General features: G+C 41.6%; 1 protein-coding gene across 1 annotated transcript in view; it reads left to right on the top strand.

Moving 5' to 3' along the window:
• ICA1 (islet cell autoantigen 1) overlaps positions 1 to 23,032 on the top strand; it is a 154,033-nt gene that overhangs the window by 128,564 nt on the left and 2,437 nt on the right. Inside the window, exon 12 of the mRNA XM_007944074.2 lies at positions 8,865 to 9,134. Coding sequence (XP_007942265.1) covers positions 8,865 to 9,134 — 270 coding nt within the window. The remainder of the gene's footprint in view (positions 1 to 8,864; positions 9,135 to 23,032) is intronic.

The following is a 23,032-nucleotide window of genomic DNA, read 5'->3' on the forward strand; positions in this document are numbered from 1 at the left end:
ATAATCTTAGGGGGGAATATTTCAATCTTACAAAAATGAGATAAAGATAGTAATATAACATACACTTTATACTCATGATCCCTTGATGGTACATACGATTTGTACTAGGCTGCTTACCAAAAGGTTGGTGGTTCAAACCCACCCAACACACTATGGAAGAAAGACTTAACAATCTGCTTCCGTTGAGATTTCAGCCAAGAAAACCCTATGGAGCTCACTTCTACTCTGTAACATGTGGGGTCACCATGAGTTGGATTGATATCTATGAATCTAGTTTTCTTTGTTGTTTGTTTGTTTTAGGTATTCACCAACCAGTTTTTACCTGTCTTGACATTAGACAAATGTATTTAATATCATACATATGCTTCAATTTATTTTGATAAGAATTTTTCCTCTTATTCCCAACATTTTGCCTCTGTTTTCTTTTTGCTTTCATTATCACCCTATATATTTTATTCTTTGCAATAAACTTAATTGCAAAGCAAAATGATAATAAAACTATCTACAGTAACAAAACTCTCACTCCCTCCCGTTGCTGTTCTCAGCCTATTCCAGTCCTCCCCAACCCCAATGTGTCTTCCTTCTTTCTTTATGTACAGACAGCAAATATGAATCCATGTTCTCCTCCTTCTTACATAAAAAGTTCTTGGTTTTGGATTTTGATTCTTTAACTTGGTAAAAATGGCATAACGCTAACCTAGGTTATACCCATGCATATCTTTGCAGAGTTAAATCAGAAATGCTGCTGCCTGAGACAGATGTTTTAATAAGCGTCCTCCAAAGCACATGCCAGGATACATTAAAAGAAAATTGATATCCTTCCACTTCTTGAAAAAGAAAAACATTTATACCTCATTGCTTGATAGTTACAATCTTCGTTATCTTCGTTCCTTTCGTAGAATAGCTGTTCCGATCCTTTCTTTGAGCACTGCATTCCATTCCAAAGTCAGAGATGTGAATGGGCTCCACCCTAAAATAGGTACTTGTTCTCAAGCAGAAAAGTTGATTTACAAATTTCCTCAGTTAAATGCCATGTCATATAATATCTCCCTTCCCTTTATCACTACCAAGCCACAAAGCCCTTGTGTAGGCCTGAGCGATCTTTCCCTACTGTGTCGGCTGACTCTTCTGCGTTGCCAGCCCAGAAGCCAGCATCAACTTAAAAGCATGGACATGGCCCCTAGGATAAAACTACTGTCACAGTGGACAGAGAACTTGAGGTGACTGAAGAAAGGAATACTCATTAATTTGTTGACTTCAAGTTGTGTCCCCTTTGAAAAACTGCCGGAAGGCCCAATCCTGAATTAAAATGCTGATTATAATATGCAAGCCATTAAACAGCCAAGAAATAAAAAGAGCTTAATCTAAGGATGGCTGATTTTATAGGACTTGGGGGCTATAAGCTCTAGCACCCTGCTGCTTGGGGCCATTCACGCCCAGTGGTAATTCTGTTTGATGAGTAATGGCTAAACTGTGGTATAATGTTATCAAAAAGCCTACCAATTCTGACAACAGCAACAATTCTCAAGGGGCCATTGTCCAGAAAATCTCTCTAATCCAGTGTCATAGTAAAATGTGTTTCCCCCTACTAAATAGATAATGAAATAGAAAATCAATATTTGACCACAGTTTATAAAGTGTTTTAAGTGAAAAAGCAGCTTAGTGACATTTTCAAATGCTTGAAAGTGGCTCTGAAATCACCTCCTGACGACATGTAACAATGCTAGCCTCAAATCATGAATTGTTAACAACTAGAAGTCTTTTTGTTCCTCAGAATTGAGCCCCAGAAAACACAGAGCAGATAACTAAACAAAAAGTAGTGGTGTAAAATGGCAAAGAATTAGGTAAATTTCAGCTCAGTTAAATCTTATAATTTGGCTTTACCAAAAAGGCTATCCTCTAGGATAGGACTGATTGAGCCAATTAAAAACAATAATAATTAATTATCTGTATTACAACTGCATTGTTTTTTCTTCAGTTACTTCCTTGGTTCCTACTTCTGAATTTTGTGGTTCTAAATTGTAGCTACACATCAGAATGACTCAGAATCTCATTCAGTAGGTACCATAGGTCTGGGTGAGGGCTGTACCCCATAATGATAACACATTTATCTCTCTGGACCCAGAATTATCTCTGCAGTTCCATGCATTACTGATGGGGGATCTTACAGAGTTCTTGGATGGGGCAAATGGCTTACACATTTGCTATCAACCCAAAGGTCAGAGATTCAAGTCCACCCACAGGCTCCTTGGGAGAAAGCCCTGGTGATTTACTTCCAACAGCTCAGCCATTTAAAACCCTGTGGAGCACAAGTCTATTCTACATCCATGGGGTTGCTGTGAATCAAAATAGGCTGCGTGGCAAGTTTCTAGGGATCTTATACAAAGCTCATTATCTCTTCTTATCAGCTTTCCCTCCTCCCTGCCTTCCTCATTCCCCTGGGATGTACTGCTGGTCTTAGTTCTCTCATAAAATATTGCTGCTCTTTTAAAATCAAGTACTATTGGTACATGATCACTATGTAGTCAGTAGTGTTCTGTATAGAGAAAGATTTACCCCAATGCCATGGCTCATGATTTTTCAATGAGTTTGCTTCATTGTTAATATCTAATTCTAAAATGGAGGAGCGGGTTTGGAGATCATCAAGTATTACGAGTAACTAAGTGTGGTCTAGCACTGTTGGTTTGTTTTGTTTTGTTTTTCTTTTTTTGGAGAGTTGATAGGCGTGGTTTTTCTCCTAACTGTTCTTATTATAATCTATGTCCCTTTTTCACCAAATGGGAGTTGTTAGAAGTACTTCTGAATTCTAAATAAGTACTTTTTTTTTTTCACCAGAGCCTTTTGTAATGAAAATTGGTTTGTGTGTGTGTGTGTGTTTTTGTAGTTGTTAGCCATTTCTGTAAGGTGGTTTCCTGCCCTTCTTTTCCCCATACCCTCTTTTGGGTATTGTGATGATAGTGTTGGTGTTTGGGGTTTTTCATCTCTATTGCAAGTATGCAACCTTTGCGATTAGTCATAATGTTGAGAGTGGGTACCAGGGAGAAAACCAGAGAAACGGAGTCTTCCTGTTTCACATACAGATGAAGGTAAATCAAGTGACATTTATCTGTTTGTTTTCCTGCGCTCTCATTTTTGGTCTACGAAGTTATGTTTCCATTTTCTGTGTTCCTAATTTATGCTGAGGTCATGAAACTCAGTATGATTTCAAAAATATTACCTGAGCTGGCTGTCACCAGTTTCACACATTGGCTTCCTGTTACTTGCGCTCTGCTTAAAACTAAGAGAGCTTCCTCCCTATGTCAGTTTTCACACAGCTAGAGCTCATTGGTTCAGGATCAGTTCCCCTAGAGAATGCTTTCCCAGGGGCATGGGAACTTTTTAAAAAAGACTTTTTAAACACTTGGCAGTGCAGGGCAAACACTCTGAGTTCCACCATCTCAGCCATTCCTGTTCAGTGCCTGCAACCGGGAGCTTCGCCTGGGTCCCTGAGGAGCCACCTGACCTTAGTAACCATCAAAACTTCACAAAAGCTTAAATATTGCTTCATATGTGAGATTCTTAATAGGATCTTAGTTTTCTAGGGCTTCTGTAAGAACATACCATGAAGTGTGGGTGGTGTTAAAGAACAGAAATTAATTATGTGAGTTCTAGAGAGTAGAATTCCACCTCAGGGTGTTGGCCATGTTGATTCTTTCTGAGAAAAACATTCAGTGCCTCTCTCCTAGCTTCTGGTGGCTCCTGGCAATCCTTGGCTTATACATGCATCTTCCCTCAGTGTCTGTTTTCCCCTTTTATGAGAGACCACTTATATGATATGAGGACCAGCCTACTCTGCTCTGTCCTCGTATTAATATGGTAACATCTCAAAGACCATATTTCCAGATAAGGGCATATTCACAGATATAAGTGTTAACACGTCAGCCTATCTCTTAAAAATCTCCAAAACCAAACTCACTGCCATCGAGTCCATTCCAACTCATAGTGACCCCATTGGGTTTCTGAGGCAGTAAATCTTTACAGAAGTAGATTGCCCCATCTTCCTTCTGCAGAGTGGCTGGTGAGTTTGAACTGCCAACCTTTTGGTTAGCAGTCAAATGCCTTAGGCACTATGCCACCAGAGCTCCTTAGCCTATCTCTTAGGTGGACACAATTCAACCCAATTCAGTAAAAGGTTCTGAAGTGAAAGCAGTGTGCTGCAGTGAGAAAAAACTTTGACCTTTGAGCCAGGGATCCCTGACCAGATTACCTGTAACTATTAAATGATATGACTTTGGCTGGGTCAGCAAACCTTAGGAATCTTATCCTTCTTCATCCCAGGTTAGATAAATGTCCTTTTCCTCTTCTGTAAAATTAGTTAGAGGATCTGACTTCTAAGTTCTCTTTCAGTTGTCTTCTCTTGGGGCAATTCATTAGGAGAAAAATAGCAGCTCCTCGACAGGGGCAGAAAAGTGTGTTTGAAAAATGGCAAGTAGAGGAGTTTTGCTGAATTATAGGCTACCCAGAAGGCAATGGTGATGGGTTACTGGAAGGGCTGCATCAGATCTTGGACAGAGAGCTCCTGAATGCCACTGTAAAGAGTATTGCTTTAGTCACTAGTCAAGGGAAGCCATTAAAGGTTTTGAGTAAGTGTCTAATAGTCTCATAGGAGCTCTGGTAGCATAGTGCCTAAGGCACTTGACTGCTAACCAGAAGGCTGGCAGTTCAAACCCACCAGCCACCCCTCAGAAGGAAGCTTGGGCATTCTACTTCCATAGTGATACTGCCTCAGAAACCCAAGGAGGGGTCACTGTGAGTCAGGTCTGACTCAACTGGCACATAACAACAACAACAATCTCATAGCTGGCCTGAGGCAAAGGTACACAGAGGGAGGGTGACAGCAGCTTCACCCCTGAACAAAGCCTTCAGGGCCCCTGAGTTAGGACTTTGTTATCAGAGTTCAAGAAAGAACTTGGAATAGGAGATAGAGATTTGAGACTCTTCCCTGGTAAGATTGGAACTATGTGAATAGATAAGATCTTCCATAGACAAAAGTAGGAAAGGGAGATAGGAAGACATCCAAGTGAGCCACCTGGTGGGAACTCCCAGGAGATGGCAGTATATCAAAGCAAGGCAAGAGCACAACAGAGGTTGAGGCCTGAGGAAACGGGCTGGATCAGGCTGTGTGGATCTCGCAAGCAACAAGCCATTTTCAAGATAGGGTGGGGGCAAGAATTTGATTACAGGCAGCTGAAAAATAGAATGGCGAGGAAGTAGAGTGTGTGGCTGTGGAAGGAAAAAGAAATAAAGATTAGATTAGATTACTGCTGGGATGTGCACATATTTTCTGAGGTCAGAGGAGGATGCATTGAAGAGGGAAAGATTGAAGATGTTAGGGCTGAATAATATCAGGAGAAGAGGGAGAGGATATAGAGGGAGTCATTAGGAAGGAAGAGAGGCTGGAGAAGGATCACATGGTTGGAGGCAGAGAGAGGTGAGAATTGAGAACATCGTATCTATTTTCCTGTATTTTTTTTAGTAACATTGGAGCTTGGATTATCTGACATGAAAGTAAACATGGAGGAACAGAAGCCTGAAAGAGAATGAAGGAGGCTTGGGGAAGCATCTGTGGATTGGGCATGAGCGCTGCACAGCCTCTGTTCATCCTTTAAGAAGAAAGTAGGATGCAGTACCCTAAGCCCAGTAACACTTGTTGATGGACATAGGTGGAAGCTATGTCTCCAGTTACGTATCTGCTAACAGGGCTTCTCTCAGAGAGCTGACCACATCTCTGTGTGTGTCCCCACGTTCTCTCAGTTGAGCTGAATTATGTTCAAAGAAAATGATAGCATGATCTGTAAGAGCCAACTGACAAGTTTCAACTTGTCTGCTTTCAAACATAAGCCTGTCCTTTTCTACTTGCAATTAAGTTTTTCTCACAAGTTATGTGTAGTAATTTCAAACATGTTAATTATCAGTGCTATAATTGGGAGGTTTCCCTGTTTTCTGGTTCAAGTCAGTGCCAGTTTCATTGCTTTTAGCTAAGTACTAACTTCTCTTAAAAGAGAAAATGTTCACTGTGCAATATGGTTTAACTATTAAATAACTGGGGGATTAAGCAATAGGCAGAGCCAATGGTAGGCTTCAGCACAGGCAAAATCTCTATTCAGAACTCACCCTAAACAGCATCATCCTCACCTTTCATGATCATCACACTCCTGATCCTTTTCTCATCTCTGCCACTGGTTTGCATGTTATAGAATTAATCGATGATTTTTATTGTTGTTATCACAAGCGGTATGAACACTTATTTAAATAGTTTAGGTTTAAAAAGAAAAATAATAAAAATAATTTATTGGCTCAGGTAACTGGGGATACACAATGCTAGGTTGGCTTCAAGCAAGTCTGGATCCCAGAGTTGGTTTAGACAGTGTTGTCAGGACTTCTCTCTCCAGCTCTTCACGCTGTTTCCCTTCATTGTCATTGCAGCCTCAAACCAGCATCTTTAGAATTTGGAATCCCGAGAGCCTATCTTCCAATTTCTATACGCCAAATTCAGGGAAGCTTCTGGCATGTGTCCATCCCTGAACCAGTCACCATAGTCTGAGAGATGGAGGACTCTGGCCAGCTTAGGTCACACATCCACCTGGGTAGGGGTAACAAGCCATCTTAAGGCTCACCAGGATCACTTGGAGGAGGTATTTCCCCAATGGGAAAACTGCAAAAGAAGAGAGAAGGAATGCAGAGTAGATAAAAACAACAGAAGTCACTACAGATACCATAGCACACAGCCTAAACAGCAAGAACGAAGACAGCTGTTCCAGACTGTGGTCTTTTGGGAAGGCTCAACATTTGTTGTTGCACATGGTCTTCCCTTGATTGACTTCTAGATTAAAGCTATGCACCTTCCCCTAGGGTTTGACTTAGCAGAAGGTTATACAAAGTGACTGTAGGAGGAATACACAAAATTCCCAATGCTCATCTAAAGTCATCTATTTTTCTAGGGCCTACACATTGACTTGACTTGGTTCCAATAAACAGGTTTGGCTCAGCAGTCATCTGGTTTCAGTAATACCAGAAACTACAAGAAGGAGTGTAGGTATTCAAGTTCTAACTAAAAGTAGGAAATGCAGAGATTAGTGAAGTTAATACATATAAAAAGGATGATGCTGAGAGAAGAGGGCACAGAAACACAGGTGTTGATGGACATACCCTGACACAGCCAGGGGTTGTTGTTCGTCAGCTCCTTCATTCACAGAGGTGGGCTGTCTTGACTCACCTGCCCTCCTTACCCACCACACCCAGCTCTAAGTGGTTCCACAGAATTGCCTCAGAAACTTATTCTAAAGACTGTTTTCCTTATCATATTACCACCACTCCTCTAGACTAAATCTTGATGACAATTTCCATGATAACAAAAACAATGAGCACACTTAAATGAGACCCTGGTCCAATTAAAGCAATGTTTTGCCACTATTTTAAAACCACAGTGATGTGAGAGTGACTAGCCTCTAGCATTCTCTGATGTATAGCCAGTCTGCTCATCACATCAAAAAACCCCTTAATCTCTTTATCTTTATATAAGTGTGGTTGAAAATAGATCCAGTAAATCTGAGATAAGCTTTATTTAAAAAAAAAAAAAAAAAAAAAGCCTTCACTTACTAATTATTATCACATACATATTTGAGGAAAACCTGTTGATTTACTTAATAAGACAGTGTCAGAATTGCCATATAGTTCAGAAAAAATACATACATCATGATTTTCCTTCTCTTCATCACTTATAACAAAATGCTTGTAGTTTTCAAGTGATGATTAAATACCCCAACGAGCCACAGTTCAATCCGTCCTTGTATGATTTCAGATAGTAATGATCTGTTCTACTTATATTCAGTGTTCAGTGTGCATATTATAAGGATGGTCCTTTTTAAAATTTTTCTTTTAAATGTGAAGTTTCATTGTGCTTTCTTTTATCCCTTTGTGTGTGTGTGTGTGTGTGTGTGTGGAGCTGGGAAGAGTATCTCCCTGACTACACTCTGAAGTGAGCATTATCAGTATTTTAACTTTATAGATGAGAAAACAGGCCTAGAGGGGTCAAGGTCTATCTAAGTCCCAGATCAAGTAAGGGGTCACATTATGACTTTCCCCAATCCTATGCTCTCTCCATTTCTCGAGAGATAGGTCTGTGGCCTACGAAACTCACCCTCTGGGTCATTCCTTGATTTTCCCAGTACCCCTTTTACTCTCTCATGTTCTGCCTTCAAGAAAACCAGACCCAGCTTTCCTTCACTTCATGCAACTGTGTTTCAGCAAAGGGAAAAGAAGCAAGGATGCCATCCTTAGTCAAGCCAGTTTCCTGACATCCTTCGCTGGCCTCCCCCCCAGCCAGTCAGGGTGTGGTAAGCATTCTTGCCCCCCTGGGCAGCAGGGCAGGCTGCCACAAGGTGTGTTGGTGGTTCTAGCCCAGGCAATGTAGATTGAAGGCTTGTTGTGTGGGAAGATTCAGGAAGCTGTACAAACAAGGAACTAAGATCTCCAACATGCTTTCAATACTGGCTTTGTTTTGTGTCTGAAAAATGCTTTGGTAAATTTGCTTTTACATTAAGAAAAAGCCAAAACCCTAGAGTGTTTGTGGAAAATATTTAAATGTAACTCTAAAGACCCTCAGAGACTGGGCTTCCTTTGAGGGAGGGTGAGGGAGAATGGGGCTAGAAATTTAATTCTGCAATCTGTGCAGAGGGCCTTAATAAGATTAATTTATTTCTTGATTCACTTTCTCTTAAATCTAGCTGTCACCCAGCCCATCCGGTCCTAGCCCCCCTTAGCATTTTTCTCCAGGTGGTGTGGGGCCTCTGTGATGGTGTGTTTTGTGCTGTTACTTTCATCAGCTTGCCTGGGCCCCGTGGTAGGGACCACGGAACCTGAAGGTGCTGACAAAGATGACCTACTGCTGCTGAGTGAGATCTTCAGTGCTTCCTCTCTGGAAGAGGGCGAGTTCAGCAAAGAGTGGGCCGCTGTGTTTGGAGACGGCCGGCTGAAAGAGCCAGCTCCAGCTGTGGCCCCAGGAGACCCAGACCCCAAGTCCCAGGCAGGCTCAGGATTTCTCCCTTCGCAGCTTTTAGACCAAAATATGAAAGACTTGCAGGCCTCACTTCAAGGTATGTACTGCTCTTGGGATTGAAATGTTTTGTTTTTTTTTTTTTTCCTTGTCTTTTGTTTTTCTCCATCCAAAGCCACATTTTTTCCTTGTTTGTCTTTTTTTTTTTTTTTTCAGTATTTTATTTTGCATCTGATGACCCTTCATTGGAAGCCTCAGAATCTCATTCCAGCTTTAAAAATTGTTGCAGGGTTTAAAATCTATTCTCATAATTTTCTCTCTGGATCAACATTTTCTGTTAGTCAGAGGTTGGAGCAGTGGCTTTCAATTTTGCTGTGTGTTTCTGATTTTAGATTTCTTTCACGGCATACTCTAGAAGATTAAATTGCCTTTGCAGTTATAGCCCTCTTTGCTTGGCTGTCCCTGCCGGGCCATTGCCCTGAGATCTTCATATACTCAAGAGGAAAAGTTACATAAACATACCTTCCTTGTTGGTGCTCATTGACATTACACTGTGAAACTCTGCTGGGCCTCTTAACTCTTTTTCACACTAAGTTTTATCTCACATCCACCCTTGCCCTGAGAATCCCCTCACCCAGCTGTTCCTGTTCCACCAGACACACATGGTAGCCTAGGTCACAGCAGAACTAGAGTTTCCTCATTGACCAAAATGGGTCAGCAACATTGGTCAGGGTTCAGGGTGCATAAAGCTTGCCAGCAGGTCGCTGGTTGAGAATTGCAGGTGTGGGGAGCACATTGGTTTAAAGTGCAAAACCAAAACTTGGGTTTAGATATAAATGTTTGGGTTTCTCAACAGATCTTGAGAATGAAACCATTTTCTAGTATTTGTTTTCAATACTTTTCCCCTCGTTTCTTGTCCCTTTAATTATAAGACAGGTATCACTGTTAAGAAATTTTCAAATTATTTTGGTTTGACTGCAAATTTAGGCTATCTCCTTAATAGACAATGTGTTTATCTGGCACTTAAAACCAAGAACAAACGGCAGAACTGGAATCATTAAGTAATTATGGGCTATTAAAACCTCAGATCTTTGGAGATGAGATCATGAACTTAGCAAGAAGTTGGTGGAAAGGCAATAAATAAATAAAAGTCTTCCCTCTTTTTTATGAAATACATGACTCCTTTTATCTGCCTGAGTCCTATTTTGCACCCAACTCATTTAGGTAGTAATACAGTTTAGAGATAGCAGGGGTCAATGAGATCCAAAAATATTTCTTCGCCCTGGGTTTCATTGTATCAGTCACTGAAGGGACAGATGAGCAATGCTGCCAACAGACTTCGGTTTCACCTCACCCATCCCATGTTGGAGGTAGTAACAAGTTATGAGGAGTCAGAAGGTGGGGAGCCTGGTGTCCACAAGCAGTGTCTTGGTTGCTGAAGACCCTCCAGCAGAGCTGCAGAATGAACTCCAGTTCAAGCTGGTCCCTGGCTTTGAAGACCCAGAATCCTGCTGCAGACAGGGAGTGTGGCATAGTGTTCCTGCTTGGCTGGGTGGCTAAGTGTCAGTTGGTGTGAGTGCCCCGTGGTGACAGCTGAGAAGCCAGAGCTCCACGCCCTCTTCCTGATCAGGCCAAGTGAGAAGAGCTCAGCTCAGGGCACATGGCAGGGCCCTGAAACTAGACCCAAGAGCTACAGACAAGAGTGGTGGCTGTGAGGCTTGGCACTTCATCCTCCCCCCGAGTCCAAGAAGGCACAAAACCACACTTGGGTCTAATGAAAGAGATGTTCCGATAGTGCAGAGAAATGCAAGCTCCTGTGATGGGAAGAGAAAGAGATACAGCAAAGGGAGGCCATTTATTTCTCAGGAAAAGAAAATCTCACTTCAAGTTGGCATCTTATTAGCACTTTAGTAAGTTTCTGCCATTCATTCAATAAATATTTATTGGGTCCTTCTGTGTACCTAGGGAGTCATCTGAGACCAAACAGACAAGTCTCTGCCCTCTTGGAACTCACATTCTAAGAGAGAAGAGACAGTCATTGAACAATAAACATAATAAATATATAGTAGGTTAAAAAATAATCAATGTCACGGGGGGGGGGAGAGTCCAGGGAGAGGGAGTGTTGGGGATGGCAGGGGAGGTGAGACTGTAAGTTTAAATAGGGTGGTGTAGTGCTTAAGGCATTTGACTGCTAACCAGAACATTGGTGGTTCAAACTCACCAGACACTCCGTAGAAGGAAGATTGGGCAATCTACTTCCGTAAAGATTTACCACCTCAGAAACCCAAAGGGGGTCACTATGAGTTGGAATCAACTCGATGGCAATGAGTTTTTGATTTGGTTTTCTTAGGAAGATGCGATTGAGCAAAGATTTGCAAGAAGTGAGAGAATTAGCCGTTTGGCTCTCTGAGCATGGGAGCAACCTGTGCAAATAGGCCCTAAGGTGTGAGCCTGCTTGGTGTGGCCAAGTGTCTGCAGGAAACAATGTGGTTGGAGCCAGCTGATCAAGAGGGAGAGGCGGTCAGAGAAAACACAGAGGGCTGAGGGACATACCCATTGGGAAAACATGGGCCTTTTTTCAGAGTGAAATTAGGAGCCATTGAAGTGTCTTGCACAAGGAGTGACATGTTCTGATTTACTATTTAAAAGGAACATTCTGGTATCTGAAATTTTCCTTTCTTTGCTGTGCTGGAGTTCCATCAAGATCAATGTTAAAAGAGTTACTTTGTAATCCTTGAGTTATCCTATTTCTTTTACATGCAATCAGATACAAGTTGAATGTCCGTGGAACTCAAAATGACGGGAAAAAGATGTGCTTAGGTAGTTGGAAGAGAAAACCAGTCAGCTTCTACCACTCCTGCAGCTTTCCTGCAGGAGTGCTCACCATTCCTCCACTGATGGTGTCCTCGTTTGGGGAACCTCAAAATACACGTGGGCAAACATAAGCTTCCTTCTTTGATGATTGATTTGTCGTTGTTGTGTGCCATCAAGTCAGACCCAACTCATAGCGACCCCTCCTTGGGTTTCTGAGGCAGCATCACTATGGAAGTAGATTGCCCAACCTTCCTTCCAAGGAGTGGCTGATGGGTTTGAACCACCAACCTTCTGGTTAGCAGTCAAGTGCCTTAGGCACTACACTACCAGAGCTCCTTGATGATTGATTGTTGTTGTTGTTGTTATGTGCCATCGAGTCAGCCCTGACTCATAGCGACCCCTCCTTGGGTTTCCGAGGCAGTATCACTACGGAAGTAGGATTGCCCAAATGATTGATTAGGTAATAAAATTCGAACCATATTCTATTAATTTAAACTAGCTTTTGTCAGGATTCCTTCCCTCCCCTCCCCCTCCCCTCAACACTAAAAAAGAGGAAAGGATAATGTTGGCCCTAGATTCTTTCCACTGCGTTCATGGTCTAGAAAATAGAATACACATATTCAAAAAGAATTTCTGAATAACTTTTAAACTTTGCTACCTTGTAATAAATCTGCTTCCCTGATATCCATACTATCTCAGAAACCAAATTAAGTAAACCACTGACATAATTAGTCAAATTAAATGTGGCCTAGAAAGGTTCATTGACATGTTTCCTCAGTGGAAGAAACAGTTCAGAGAACAGGCTTTAGCCTGCAGACCTCCCCTTCCCCTCCCTGACTACACCAGTGGGTCAGACCTTTACTTATGCTGGGCCTTTACTTTCTCATCTGCAAAACAAAGTATTAGATTCACTACTCTGCCAGGAGAGACCCAAATCATTCAAAGCAGTTTCTTCCATCCTTCCACAAATGAGTGTTGTTGTCTTATCCCTGGGCTACATCCACTTCACAGATGCTGAAAGGAAGTGAGGTGTAGCCCCAGAATTCCGTGAAAATTTGAAGAAGTTAATTTTAGCTGGGATTTCATGGATTTTAAAACATTAGCCCGCACTCAGTATGGCATACATGATGTGCTAGGCGTGTTCTGTATGCTTTTTACTGTGTTATGTTACTTAATCCTCACCATGACCTTCCCCAGCAGGTATTATTATTATTTCCATTATATACCCTGGGAAACTGAGACACAGAGAGGCTTAGTAATTTGCCCAAGGTCACACTGTAAGGGTCAGGCTGGATTCTGAACCTGCACATTCTCACTCAGGAACCTGTGCCTTTACCCTTACTATGTTCTCCTGCTTCTCAGCAAGCTGTGTTTGCTAGAAAAAGAGATTCCCCAACTCTTTGGAGACTCCATCCAACTTCTCCTTTGAGAAGAAGAACAGTAATGATGAGCCTGGCCTTGGGCATCATGGTCACATACAGGATAGGGATGCTAGGTCGTCTTGGAGGAGGAATGTGGGTGTGAGGAGACATGGTCCCTCTCTACCACAAAAGTTGAACTGTGCTCCAAAACAGAATATCTGACATTGAGATTACCTTATGAAATTTTCATTGCTTGTGGACACGCTAGCACATGCACACTCAATCTCACCATTGACCTAGGTCTTCATGAGGAGCAGGACCCACACCCTCCATGGTGTCAGAGGACTTAGAGCAGATGTTCCACCCCACCTCCATGGCTCCCTCAGCTGCCTTCCTCTCCCCACCCCATCTCTCTCTCTTCCTTCCTCATCTCTCCAGTCTTCTCCTTTCCTTCTCCCCTCCATGCTCCCCTGCCTGCCTGCCTGCCTCTCTCCGTTGGCCCCTCTCCTCATTCTGTGCCTCAGTCCTCTGGGAGAATGGAAGTGGAGGGGGATTTAGGAAGAGAATAGTCACATCTTCCTTCCTCGCTACTTCAGAGCAAAACAAAGGAACCTGTATGTAGGATCAAGTTGTGTGAAAGTTTGAAGGAGGAGTTAATTTTAGCAGGGATTTCTAAGTTTCTGAAGTTATCAGCATGATAGGGGCTGGGGTTTCCTGTGTCATGCAGTGATGAGAAAATTGTACCTTCCTGAGGCCTCTTAAAGTGAGTGGGAGGGAGCCAGCCAGCAGGGCTGCCTGAGTTACAGACTAGGTAAGGCAGATAGGCCTCATAGTCAACATTTTTCTCTATTCTCCATCGATATTGAAATTTTCATTTAGAAATAGACTCTTATACTGAAAAGAGTATCAGCTGCTCAGAATAAATGTACCAGGACATCTTTGAATTTAGGATTCCACAAACCCAAACCAAGAGTCTTGTTCTCTTACTGCAGGTGTATTGTGTTTCTTCAGGACATGCTTTTATTCTGCCCAATTCTAAGAACTGTTGCCATCTGGGTACAGGCCCTCATTCAATTCCAACATCACTCCAGCCTTTGGGTTAGCTCAGATTCACCTTTCCTCAACCGGAGCTCACCTTGCGCTGTTCTTGGTTTGTCCTGGCTCTGGGTTACTCCTATTTCCTGTACTCAGAGGAATAACAGAGGAAAAAGCTGTGGGGCATATTTAAAGTTAGTCTGAAGGCAGAGCAGGCACTCTGAACAAGAGCCAATGGAATTGTTTGTTCCATCAAAGAAGCATCTCTTCCTATGCCTGCTGAGGAGCATCCGCAATGGAGCTCTTACATAGCTACAGGGTTCAAGTGTCTACCTTAGTTCATAGAAGGAACATTGGTGACTATCTACTCCACCCTCATTTTATAGATGAGGAAATCAAAGGATCCCAGAAAAGTTTTGTCACTTGTCAAGTTTTTGTTGTTTGTCCACTAGTCACATGTTTAAACTCCTCCCTTGGTTTACAAGGACCTTTAGGACCTGACCCCAGCCCCATCGAAGCCCAAAACTTTAGTTAGCATGACTTAGCATCACTGCTGTGCTGGAGACCATGTATTATGTCAGTACTGGACTCCAGCTAGAAAGGACTTCAGTAAGCCTTGTTCCCCCACCTCTGGGCCTTGGCACATGTCCCTTCTCACCTTAGAGCACCCCACACACACACACTTATCCATCCCAGATGCTTGCTTTCACCTGGTTAGCTTCTCATCCTTCAGGTTTCAGCTTTAATGTCAGTTCGCACAGGGAGCCTTCCTCATCTCACCCCCACCCCCCAGCAGCTGGTGTTAGGAGGGTCTGCTCTCCACTCCCACTACACCCTATACTCCATCATTCCATTTATCTTAACTTACTGTAAAACTGCTTTAATTCTCTCTCTCCCCTGCTAGGTTGTCATGGGCAGGACCCATGTTTGTGTTGCTCACTATTGGATTTCCAGAATATAGCTTAGTGCCTGGAATATAGTAAATGTTCAATAAATACTTGTTGGATGGGTGATGGATGGTTGGATAGATAGATGGAAGGATGGGCAAGTGGGGGATGATAGGTGGAGAAGGGAAGGAAGGAGGAAGCCACTGACAAAAGAATCACTCCATTGAAGAGAACAGTCCTACAATGTGAACTTGAGATCAGTCCTGATGTCTGAAGAGCTGTACAAAAGTATTCAGCTTAGCTTTATTGAGGACCTCTCCAGCCACTGTGGTACTAGCTAGTTTCATGTACAAGATCTTATTTAATCCATCCAGCAGCATAGTGGGGTAAGAATTTTTATCCACCCTTTATAAGTATGGAAACGGGGCTCACAGAGGACCAGCAGAGAGGAAGTATGAAAGGCATGATGGTGCTTGGCCCCCATGGCTATAGGGGCCCTAGTCCCATTGTCCCCTCCTGTGCCAGCCTCATCCCAAAGCTCTGCAGGCCATGATCATCAAGGCAGCCTGGGCCCCCCAGCAAGTGAAATTACATTCAGGGCAAAGTTACTACTCTGGACAGTGTTATTTTGGTTTCCCTTGCCCTTCTGGCTGACCAGTGTTATTTCTGGCTGATTTATATTTTCCCCTATTGTATACTGTGATTCCCTGCAAATTGGTAGCACATTTGGCATATCAGAGGTACTGAGAGCTAGGAGAGTCACTGTGTTCACAAGCCTCTCAGTGCTCTTGTGCTCCCATCCCATCCTCCAGCACTCCTCTCCAAACAGAATTACTCGGAGATGGGTAGACATCTTTCTAGCCACCTTCAAGATCAAAACACCTTAGCGAACTAGCACAAACTAGAAGAGTTGATGGCAATTATGGGAATATTAGCAATAATAAAGTCTACTTAATTTTTTTTTTTGACAGATTCTAAGACATTTGCGATTTGGTTTGTTGTTCCATCCATAATCACCCTCGCTGCACCCTTACATAAACAGTCCCCAAGTGATATGAGTCAAGGTTGAAATTGCAGCTGAGCTTAGTTTTCTGTAGCTGGTGTCAACAGGCATACCATTTTATCCCTTCTTGTACATATAGCCAAATTGTTAGGCCAAAGCTTAATAACTGTTCTGAGGACAGAATGTGACTCGGCACATGAGTTGTTCTGCTTCACACCATGGGAAGAGGAAATAATGATACCCTGTGTCTTAGTGGAAATTCTGAGGTCTGCTGTGCCCATAATCTTAGCTCCAGAGAAGGGATGTCTTCAGGCATCCTCCTCCTTCAGGCCTCTGCTGCAAAGAAGCCCCCAAAGCCCAGGGATTCTAGATGCCATTTGTTCCTGTGGTTCATGAGTGTTTAGGTGAACAGTCTTCAAAAATCTATAATTACAAAGGAATTCAATCAGAAGACATTTGTTCTCTTAATAAAAGAACCTACCATTATAATCTTTTATATGATATGCTTGGAAATATGAGTTGTATTTTTGGTACTTTTAATATGTGACTTGATATACGGGAATATTTATTAATTTAGAAAATCTATTATTTTATCGGGGAGCTCTGGTAGTGTAGTGCCTAAGGCATTTGACTGCTAACCAGAGGCTGGCAGTTCACACCCATCAGCCCACTCCTTGGAAGGAAGGTTGGGCAATCTACTTCTGTAGTGATACCACCTCGGAAACGCAAGGAGGGTTCACTGTGAGTGTAAGTAGGATCCGACTCAATGACAGTGAGTTTGGTTTGGTTTTTGGTTACTGTTTTATTGTGGTAAAAAATATAAGTAACAAAACATTTGCCAATTCCACATTTTTTACAGGTACAGTTCAGTGACATTGATTACTTTCATCATGTCATGTAATCACCACCACTCTCTCTTTCCAAATTATTCCACCATCACTGACAGAAACTCAGTGTTTCTAGGCAATGACTCTCCCTTCCTCCCTCCCACCCTTGGTAACCACCACTAAATTTTGGTCTCTATACATTTGCATATATATAGAGAGAGAGAGAGGTGTGTGTGCACACACACACACACATATATGTATATACATAGATATGTATGTATGTATTCCATAAAAGTGGGATCACACGATATTGATCCTTTTATGAGGAATATTATTTATAGCTTTTTGGGAGCATGCCCATGATGTAAAGGGGCATGAGGTACATTTTGATATGTGAGCTTATTTCTGCCTCCTTTTAGGAATGTGTTCCATTTTATACTCTGAAAAATGCAATGCTTTGAGTCTGCCTCTCTTCTTCAGTGTTATTTCTAGCCATTTTTTTTTTTTTTGCAACCATCACCACTATTTATTTCCTAAAATTTTCAATACCCCAAACAGAAATTCTGTATCCATTAAGCAATAATTCCTCATTTTCCCCTCCCAGCCCTTAGTTACTTCTATTTCCTGTCTTTTTCTATGTTTGCCTGTTTCATATAAGTGGGATCACACATCATTCATCCTTTTGTGTGTGACTTATTTCACTCAGCATAATGTTTTAAAGTTCATCCTTGTAGCGTGTATCAGAACTTCATTTTTCTATATGGCTGAATAGTATTCCATTGTGTGTATATACCACATATTGTTTATCCATTCATTTATTGATGGACGTCTGGGTTGATTCCACCTTTTGGCTGTTGTGAAAAGTGCTGTGATGAACACTGGTCTACATGTGTCTGTAGTTGAGTCTCTCTGCAGCCAATTTTGAAAATTCATGTCATAAAAACAGAAAACAAATGCTGGTAAGGGTATGGAGAGACTAGAACTATCATATACTGTTGATGACTCGGTAAAATGGTGCAGCTACTGTGGAAAATAGTGTGGTGCTTTCTTAAAAAGGTGTAAATAGTAATACCATATGAGCCAGCAGTCCCACTTCTAGGTATATATTTCAGAGAAGTAAGAGCTCTGACATCAACAGATATATGCACACCTATGTTCAGTGCAGCACCAGTCACAATAGCAAAAGGATAGAAAGAACTTAAATGCCCATCAATGGAGGAATAGTTCAGTTAACTATAGGACATACACACAATGGAATATTATGCAACGTTAAAGAACAACAATGAGTCTGCAAAATATCTCATAACATGGATGAACCTAGAGGCCATTATGTTGAATGAAATTCTTCAGTCACAAAAGGACAAATATTGCATGAGGCCACCACTGTAAAAAGTCAATAAAAGTGTTTCACACAAAAAGAAATATTATTTGCTTGTTACCAGAGGTGGGAGGGGAGTAAATCACTAACTACAGGGTAGACAGATCAATTAGGGGAAAGAGTAAGGTAATTAAAAAAAAAAAAAAAAGTAGAAAATGTCATGCATATTTCTCAAATTGGAATATTGTCCTGTTGAGTTTTCAATCTACCAAACAGCATACAGAGATCAGAGAGGGAGCTTTTCTTTGAGTTGATTTGACTTCTCTCTGAAAGCATAGAGTTTCTGAGCTCAGAGAGCTTGACAGCAGCAGAGCTTAAAGCTACAGGATTTGGATTCAGATGCCTGGGGAAGTGGGGTCCTGAACTAGACTGTTCTGTTTTCTAGGAGAGTCTTTATCCTTATCTCACTCTGGCCTCAGAGACCTCCTGGGATCCTGACCGGGACATGGCTTGGTAGATCACCCAAGGTGTGGCTCCCAACTTTAACTTGCATAAGAATCACTGAGGGTTAATTAAAACAGTTTCCTGGGCTTCACCCCCAGAGATTCTGATTCCATAGGTCAGGGTTAGCCCGTGAACTTGCATGTCTAACCAGCTCACAGGGGATGCCCAAGCTGCTCTTGTGGGTACCATACTTTGAGAACTACTGCTCTAAGAGATTTGGGGCCAGGTTTCAGGGGTTGGAGGAAAGGTTGTAAGGGATGTGTAAAGCACAGATGGGTCTGAGGTACACTTTGCGAACAGGATTGCAGGGAAAAGAGTGAAAGTTACCCAGTTCAATTTGACCCCTCTCGTTTTCCTGTGCTCAGCATTTGCACACAGTGAAGCCACAGCTTCAGTGTTCCACATTTACCTCTGTTTCATGTGATTTGGGTTTAGAAGGATTATTGTCATCGGCCAACTTTCTCTGAACCCAGGATTACTCCTGGATTATTCCAAATCCTGGTCATTTTCTAAAACAATTTTATTGAAGTATAGCTTACACACTACAAAATTCACTCATTGTAAGTGAACAGCTCAAGAATTTCTAGTAAAGGTGTACAGTTGCACAATCATCACCACAATCCAGTGGTAGAGCATGTCCATCACCCAGAAAGTTCCCTTCAGACATGGTGCTTTTCATTGCATATGAATTGTGGTAAGTATATGTTCACATGCATCTAACCTGGGAAGAACAGATGGTTAATGCACTCGGCTACTAACTGAAAGGTTAGATGCTCAAATTCACCCAGAGGCAGCTTGGAAGAAAGGCCTGATGATCCAATGAATAATAATGCATTTCCAATGGATAACAGTGCCTTTTAAAACTCTCTATTTTTTCATTATTTGAGACCTAATAAATAGGTCATAAGCTACCTTTTTCATTAGTCACTTGTTCATCTTCATAAAAATGAAATAATACAACTAGGAGGTATTGTAGCATCTACTGTGGTTAAAGCACTGGGCTGCTAACCAAAAGGTCCATGGTTCTAACCCACCACCAGCTGCTCTGTGGGAGAAAGATGAGGCAGCCTACTTCCGTAAAGATTTACAGCCTTGGAGACCCTAGTTTTCCTCTGTCCTGTAGGGTTGCTGTGAGTCAAAATTGACTCAATGGCAGTGGGTTTACTGTGTGTCCAGTGCACTAAAGAATGTAGAGATGAATAACACATGGTCCTTGGTTTGAAGGGGCTCAAAACCATTGGAGATGAGACAGAAATGCAAACTAATAAGTATAGTAAGATTCGATAATCAAGTCCACTAGAAAGTAAGACTCTTAGAAGGGCAGGGAAGCAAGCAGCATTAAATCCTATTGCTTTATGCCCTTCAGTGAGAGGCATTCTAACTCTGTAAATTGGCTCCTCAGCCCCAGCTGAACTCTGCCATCCAAATATGACCTCTCTTAAGGGTCTCATCAGAGACAAAATCTTTTCTTTAGAAAACATTGTCACCCAAGCATCCCAGTCAAAAGATACAGTTTTGTGCAGTGATGCATCGTTGCATGGTCTACATTTCACAATGAAAATCAAAATGAACTTAATCCACAAATATTTACCAGTACTGTTTTAGGTACTTTGGGAAACAGTGAAGAAAAAACTCCTTGTGTCATTAGGAACATGAGACTTATATAGAAGGAATTAAAGAAGTGTTGCAAAAAGTATGTGGTAAAACTCTAATAAATTAAATGAATCATGCCAAAAAATGTAGCACAGACAGTAAATGCCATGGGAAATCAGGTTGCCTTCCCTCAGAACAGCAGTGCTGAGTGCCTCTGAATCACTCAGGAGCAGGCACAAGAATGTTAAGGAACATTTGGGCTATACAGATTAGACAGCATTATAAGGGTACAGTATAAATCCAGCGAGGGCTTTCTTCCTCCCTCATATATTTGGAGTAGAATACCATGTATTTATCTGTATTAATTAAAACCTCTCAATTTAAATTAGTTGGGGAGAAAATAAATGGACTGAATCATATTGAAAGTAAAGAAGATGTGCAATTTACTAGTTCTGTTGCTATATTTAATAGGGTTCACTTTTTTAAGCTTTCCCCATTTGTGACAGAACAACAAGACAATTAATCTTTTCAAAGCACATTCATAATGTTTGGTGTGATCATGAAATGAGAATGCTTGAGAAGGAAAAGTAGCATAGAGCTGAAAAAGCAAAAATGTTTTAACTTTAGCAGTTTCTTGTTTGCTTTACAAAATCTAATCTTTTCCTTAGTTTTTCATATTTTTGCATTGGACATGATTATACACGGGAGCTCTGGTAGCATAGTGCCTAAGGCACTTGACTGTTAACCAGAAGGCTGGCAGTTCAAACCCACCAGCCACTCCTCGGAAGGAAGATGGGGCAATCTACTTCCGTAGTGATACTGCCGTGGAAACCCAAGGAGGGGTCACTATGATTTGGGTCCAACTCGACGGCACATAACAACAACAACAACAATGATTATACATATCTGCTCCCTGGGAGTACAGCAGTTAAGCTTTTGGCTGCTAACCTAAAGGTCTCGGCAGTTTGAGCCCACCACCTGCTGATCTGCTTCCATAAAGATTAAAAACCAAAAACCAAACCCATTGCCATCAAGTCAATTCCAGCTCACAGCAACCTCCATAGGCTTTCCAAGGCTGTACATCTTTATGGAAGTAGATTGCCTCATCTTCCTCCTGCAGAGCAGCTGGTGGATTGGAACCACCAACCTTCTGGTTAGCAGCCCAATTCCTTACCCAATGTGCTACCAGAACTCTTTTCCATAAAGATTACAGCTTAGAAAACCCTATGAGGCAATTCTGTTCTGTCACATGGGGTCAGTATGAGTCCAAATTGACTCAACAGCTGCTAATAGCAACAAATGTCTCCTAAATGTATTCCAGTTACAGGGAATATTGAGAAAGGGATTTGTCCTATCATCCTCTTCCCTGTCCTTGAGGAAATGTTTGTTTGCAACTATGCTCAGAACCATGGGCCCAGCAGCACAGTGCTGTCACCAGGGCTGGTGTCATCCAGTATAGTAACTCATGGTGTCACATACCCTCCCATAGACTCCCTGCCATACCAGACCATACATAATCCTTAATAATGTTTATTATCAATCTTAATCATAAAATAATATGATAGATATAGTTATAAATTGCTTAAATGTAGTATTCCTTAGTTTATATAAATATATAAAAAATTGTTTTATAAAATCTTCCAACATCTCTTCTATTATTAGTTACAATATTATTAGTAACTGTGCAGAAGCCTTTTTGATTGTCTCTCCTTTTCCTTTAGCTACTACTTATTCTCGAAACAGTTTTTGATATAGGTTCCCAAATACTACTTACTATAATATTGTAGTTAAAACACCAGAAAATTTGACAAAATTAACAACTATACAAAACAGCAGCAACAAAAACAACAGTGTATGCTTATGGTGTGTGCAAATGAAACCACATGATTCAAAGAGTCATTATAACTGGATAATAATGACAGCTCTGACCAGAGCTCATTAGAAGGTTCCAAAAGTAAAGTAGCATAGAATTTTAGGTATACCTGTGTGCTAGGCTGACAAACAATGTTTTTCCTGTTATAACTACAGGGATTTTTTTTATAAAAAGTAATAAATTTCTATTGAAACAGAAACATTTTATAGACGGTCATTTTGGTGGCACGCCCTCTGACAGTGTCACCTGCTGTGGTCCACACCCCACCACGCCCTCCTAGTGACAGCACTGCGGCAGCGGTTGGGTACCTTGAGTGAGCGCTCACCCCCAGATCTAAACGCCCTGTGGTTTTGAATGTTGGGCTGGTCAGAAAGCAATGCCAGTCCTCTTCCCGACCAACCCCAAAGCCAAGCAGTCCAAATGGCAGCAGCCCTGCGGGACAGGTAATGCAGTGCTTCATCCCCCAGAACCGTCAGTTTCTTTCCCTTTCTGATTCTCTTTTCTGTATTTCTTTACTAACTTCCATTTGAGCAGGCTCAAAGTAGAGAATACGAAGTGAAGAATTCTTTGTTTTTATTTTATTGTGGAAAAAAAATATAAGACAACATTTGCCAATTCAACATTTTTCACACATAAAATTTAGTGACATTGATTATATTAATTATGTGGGGTGGAAAGTTTTGTGTTGTAGAAATTACATAAGGAGCCCCAGTAGCTACAGTTAAGTGCCTCACTGGTCATAGAAACGTTGGCACTTGGAACCCACTCAACCACTCAGTAGGA

The sequence above is a fragment of the Orycteropus afer genome, unplaced genomic scaffold (assembly GCF_000298275.1).
Source record: "Orycteropus afer afer isolate SDZICR_OR568_19922 unplaced genomic scaffold, OryAfe1.0 scaffold00119, whole genome shotgun sequence".
In the NCBI taxonomy this organism is placed as follows: Eukaryota; Metazoa; Chordata; class Mammalia; order Tubulidentata; family Orycteropodidae; genus Orycteropus; species Orycteropus afer.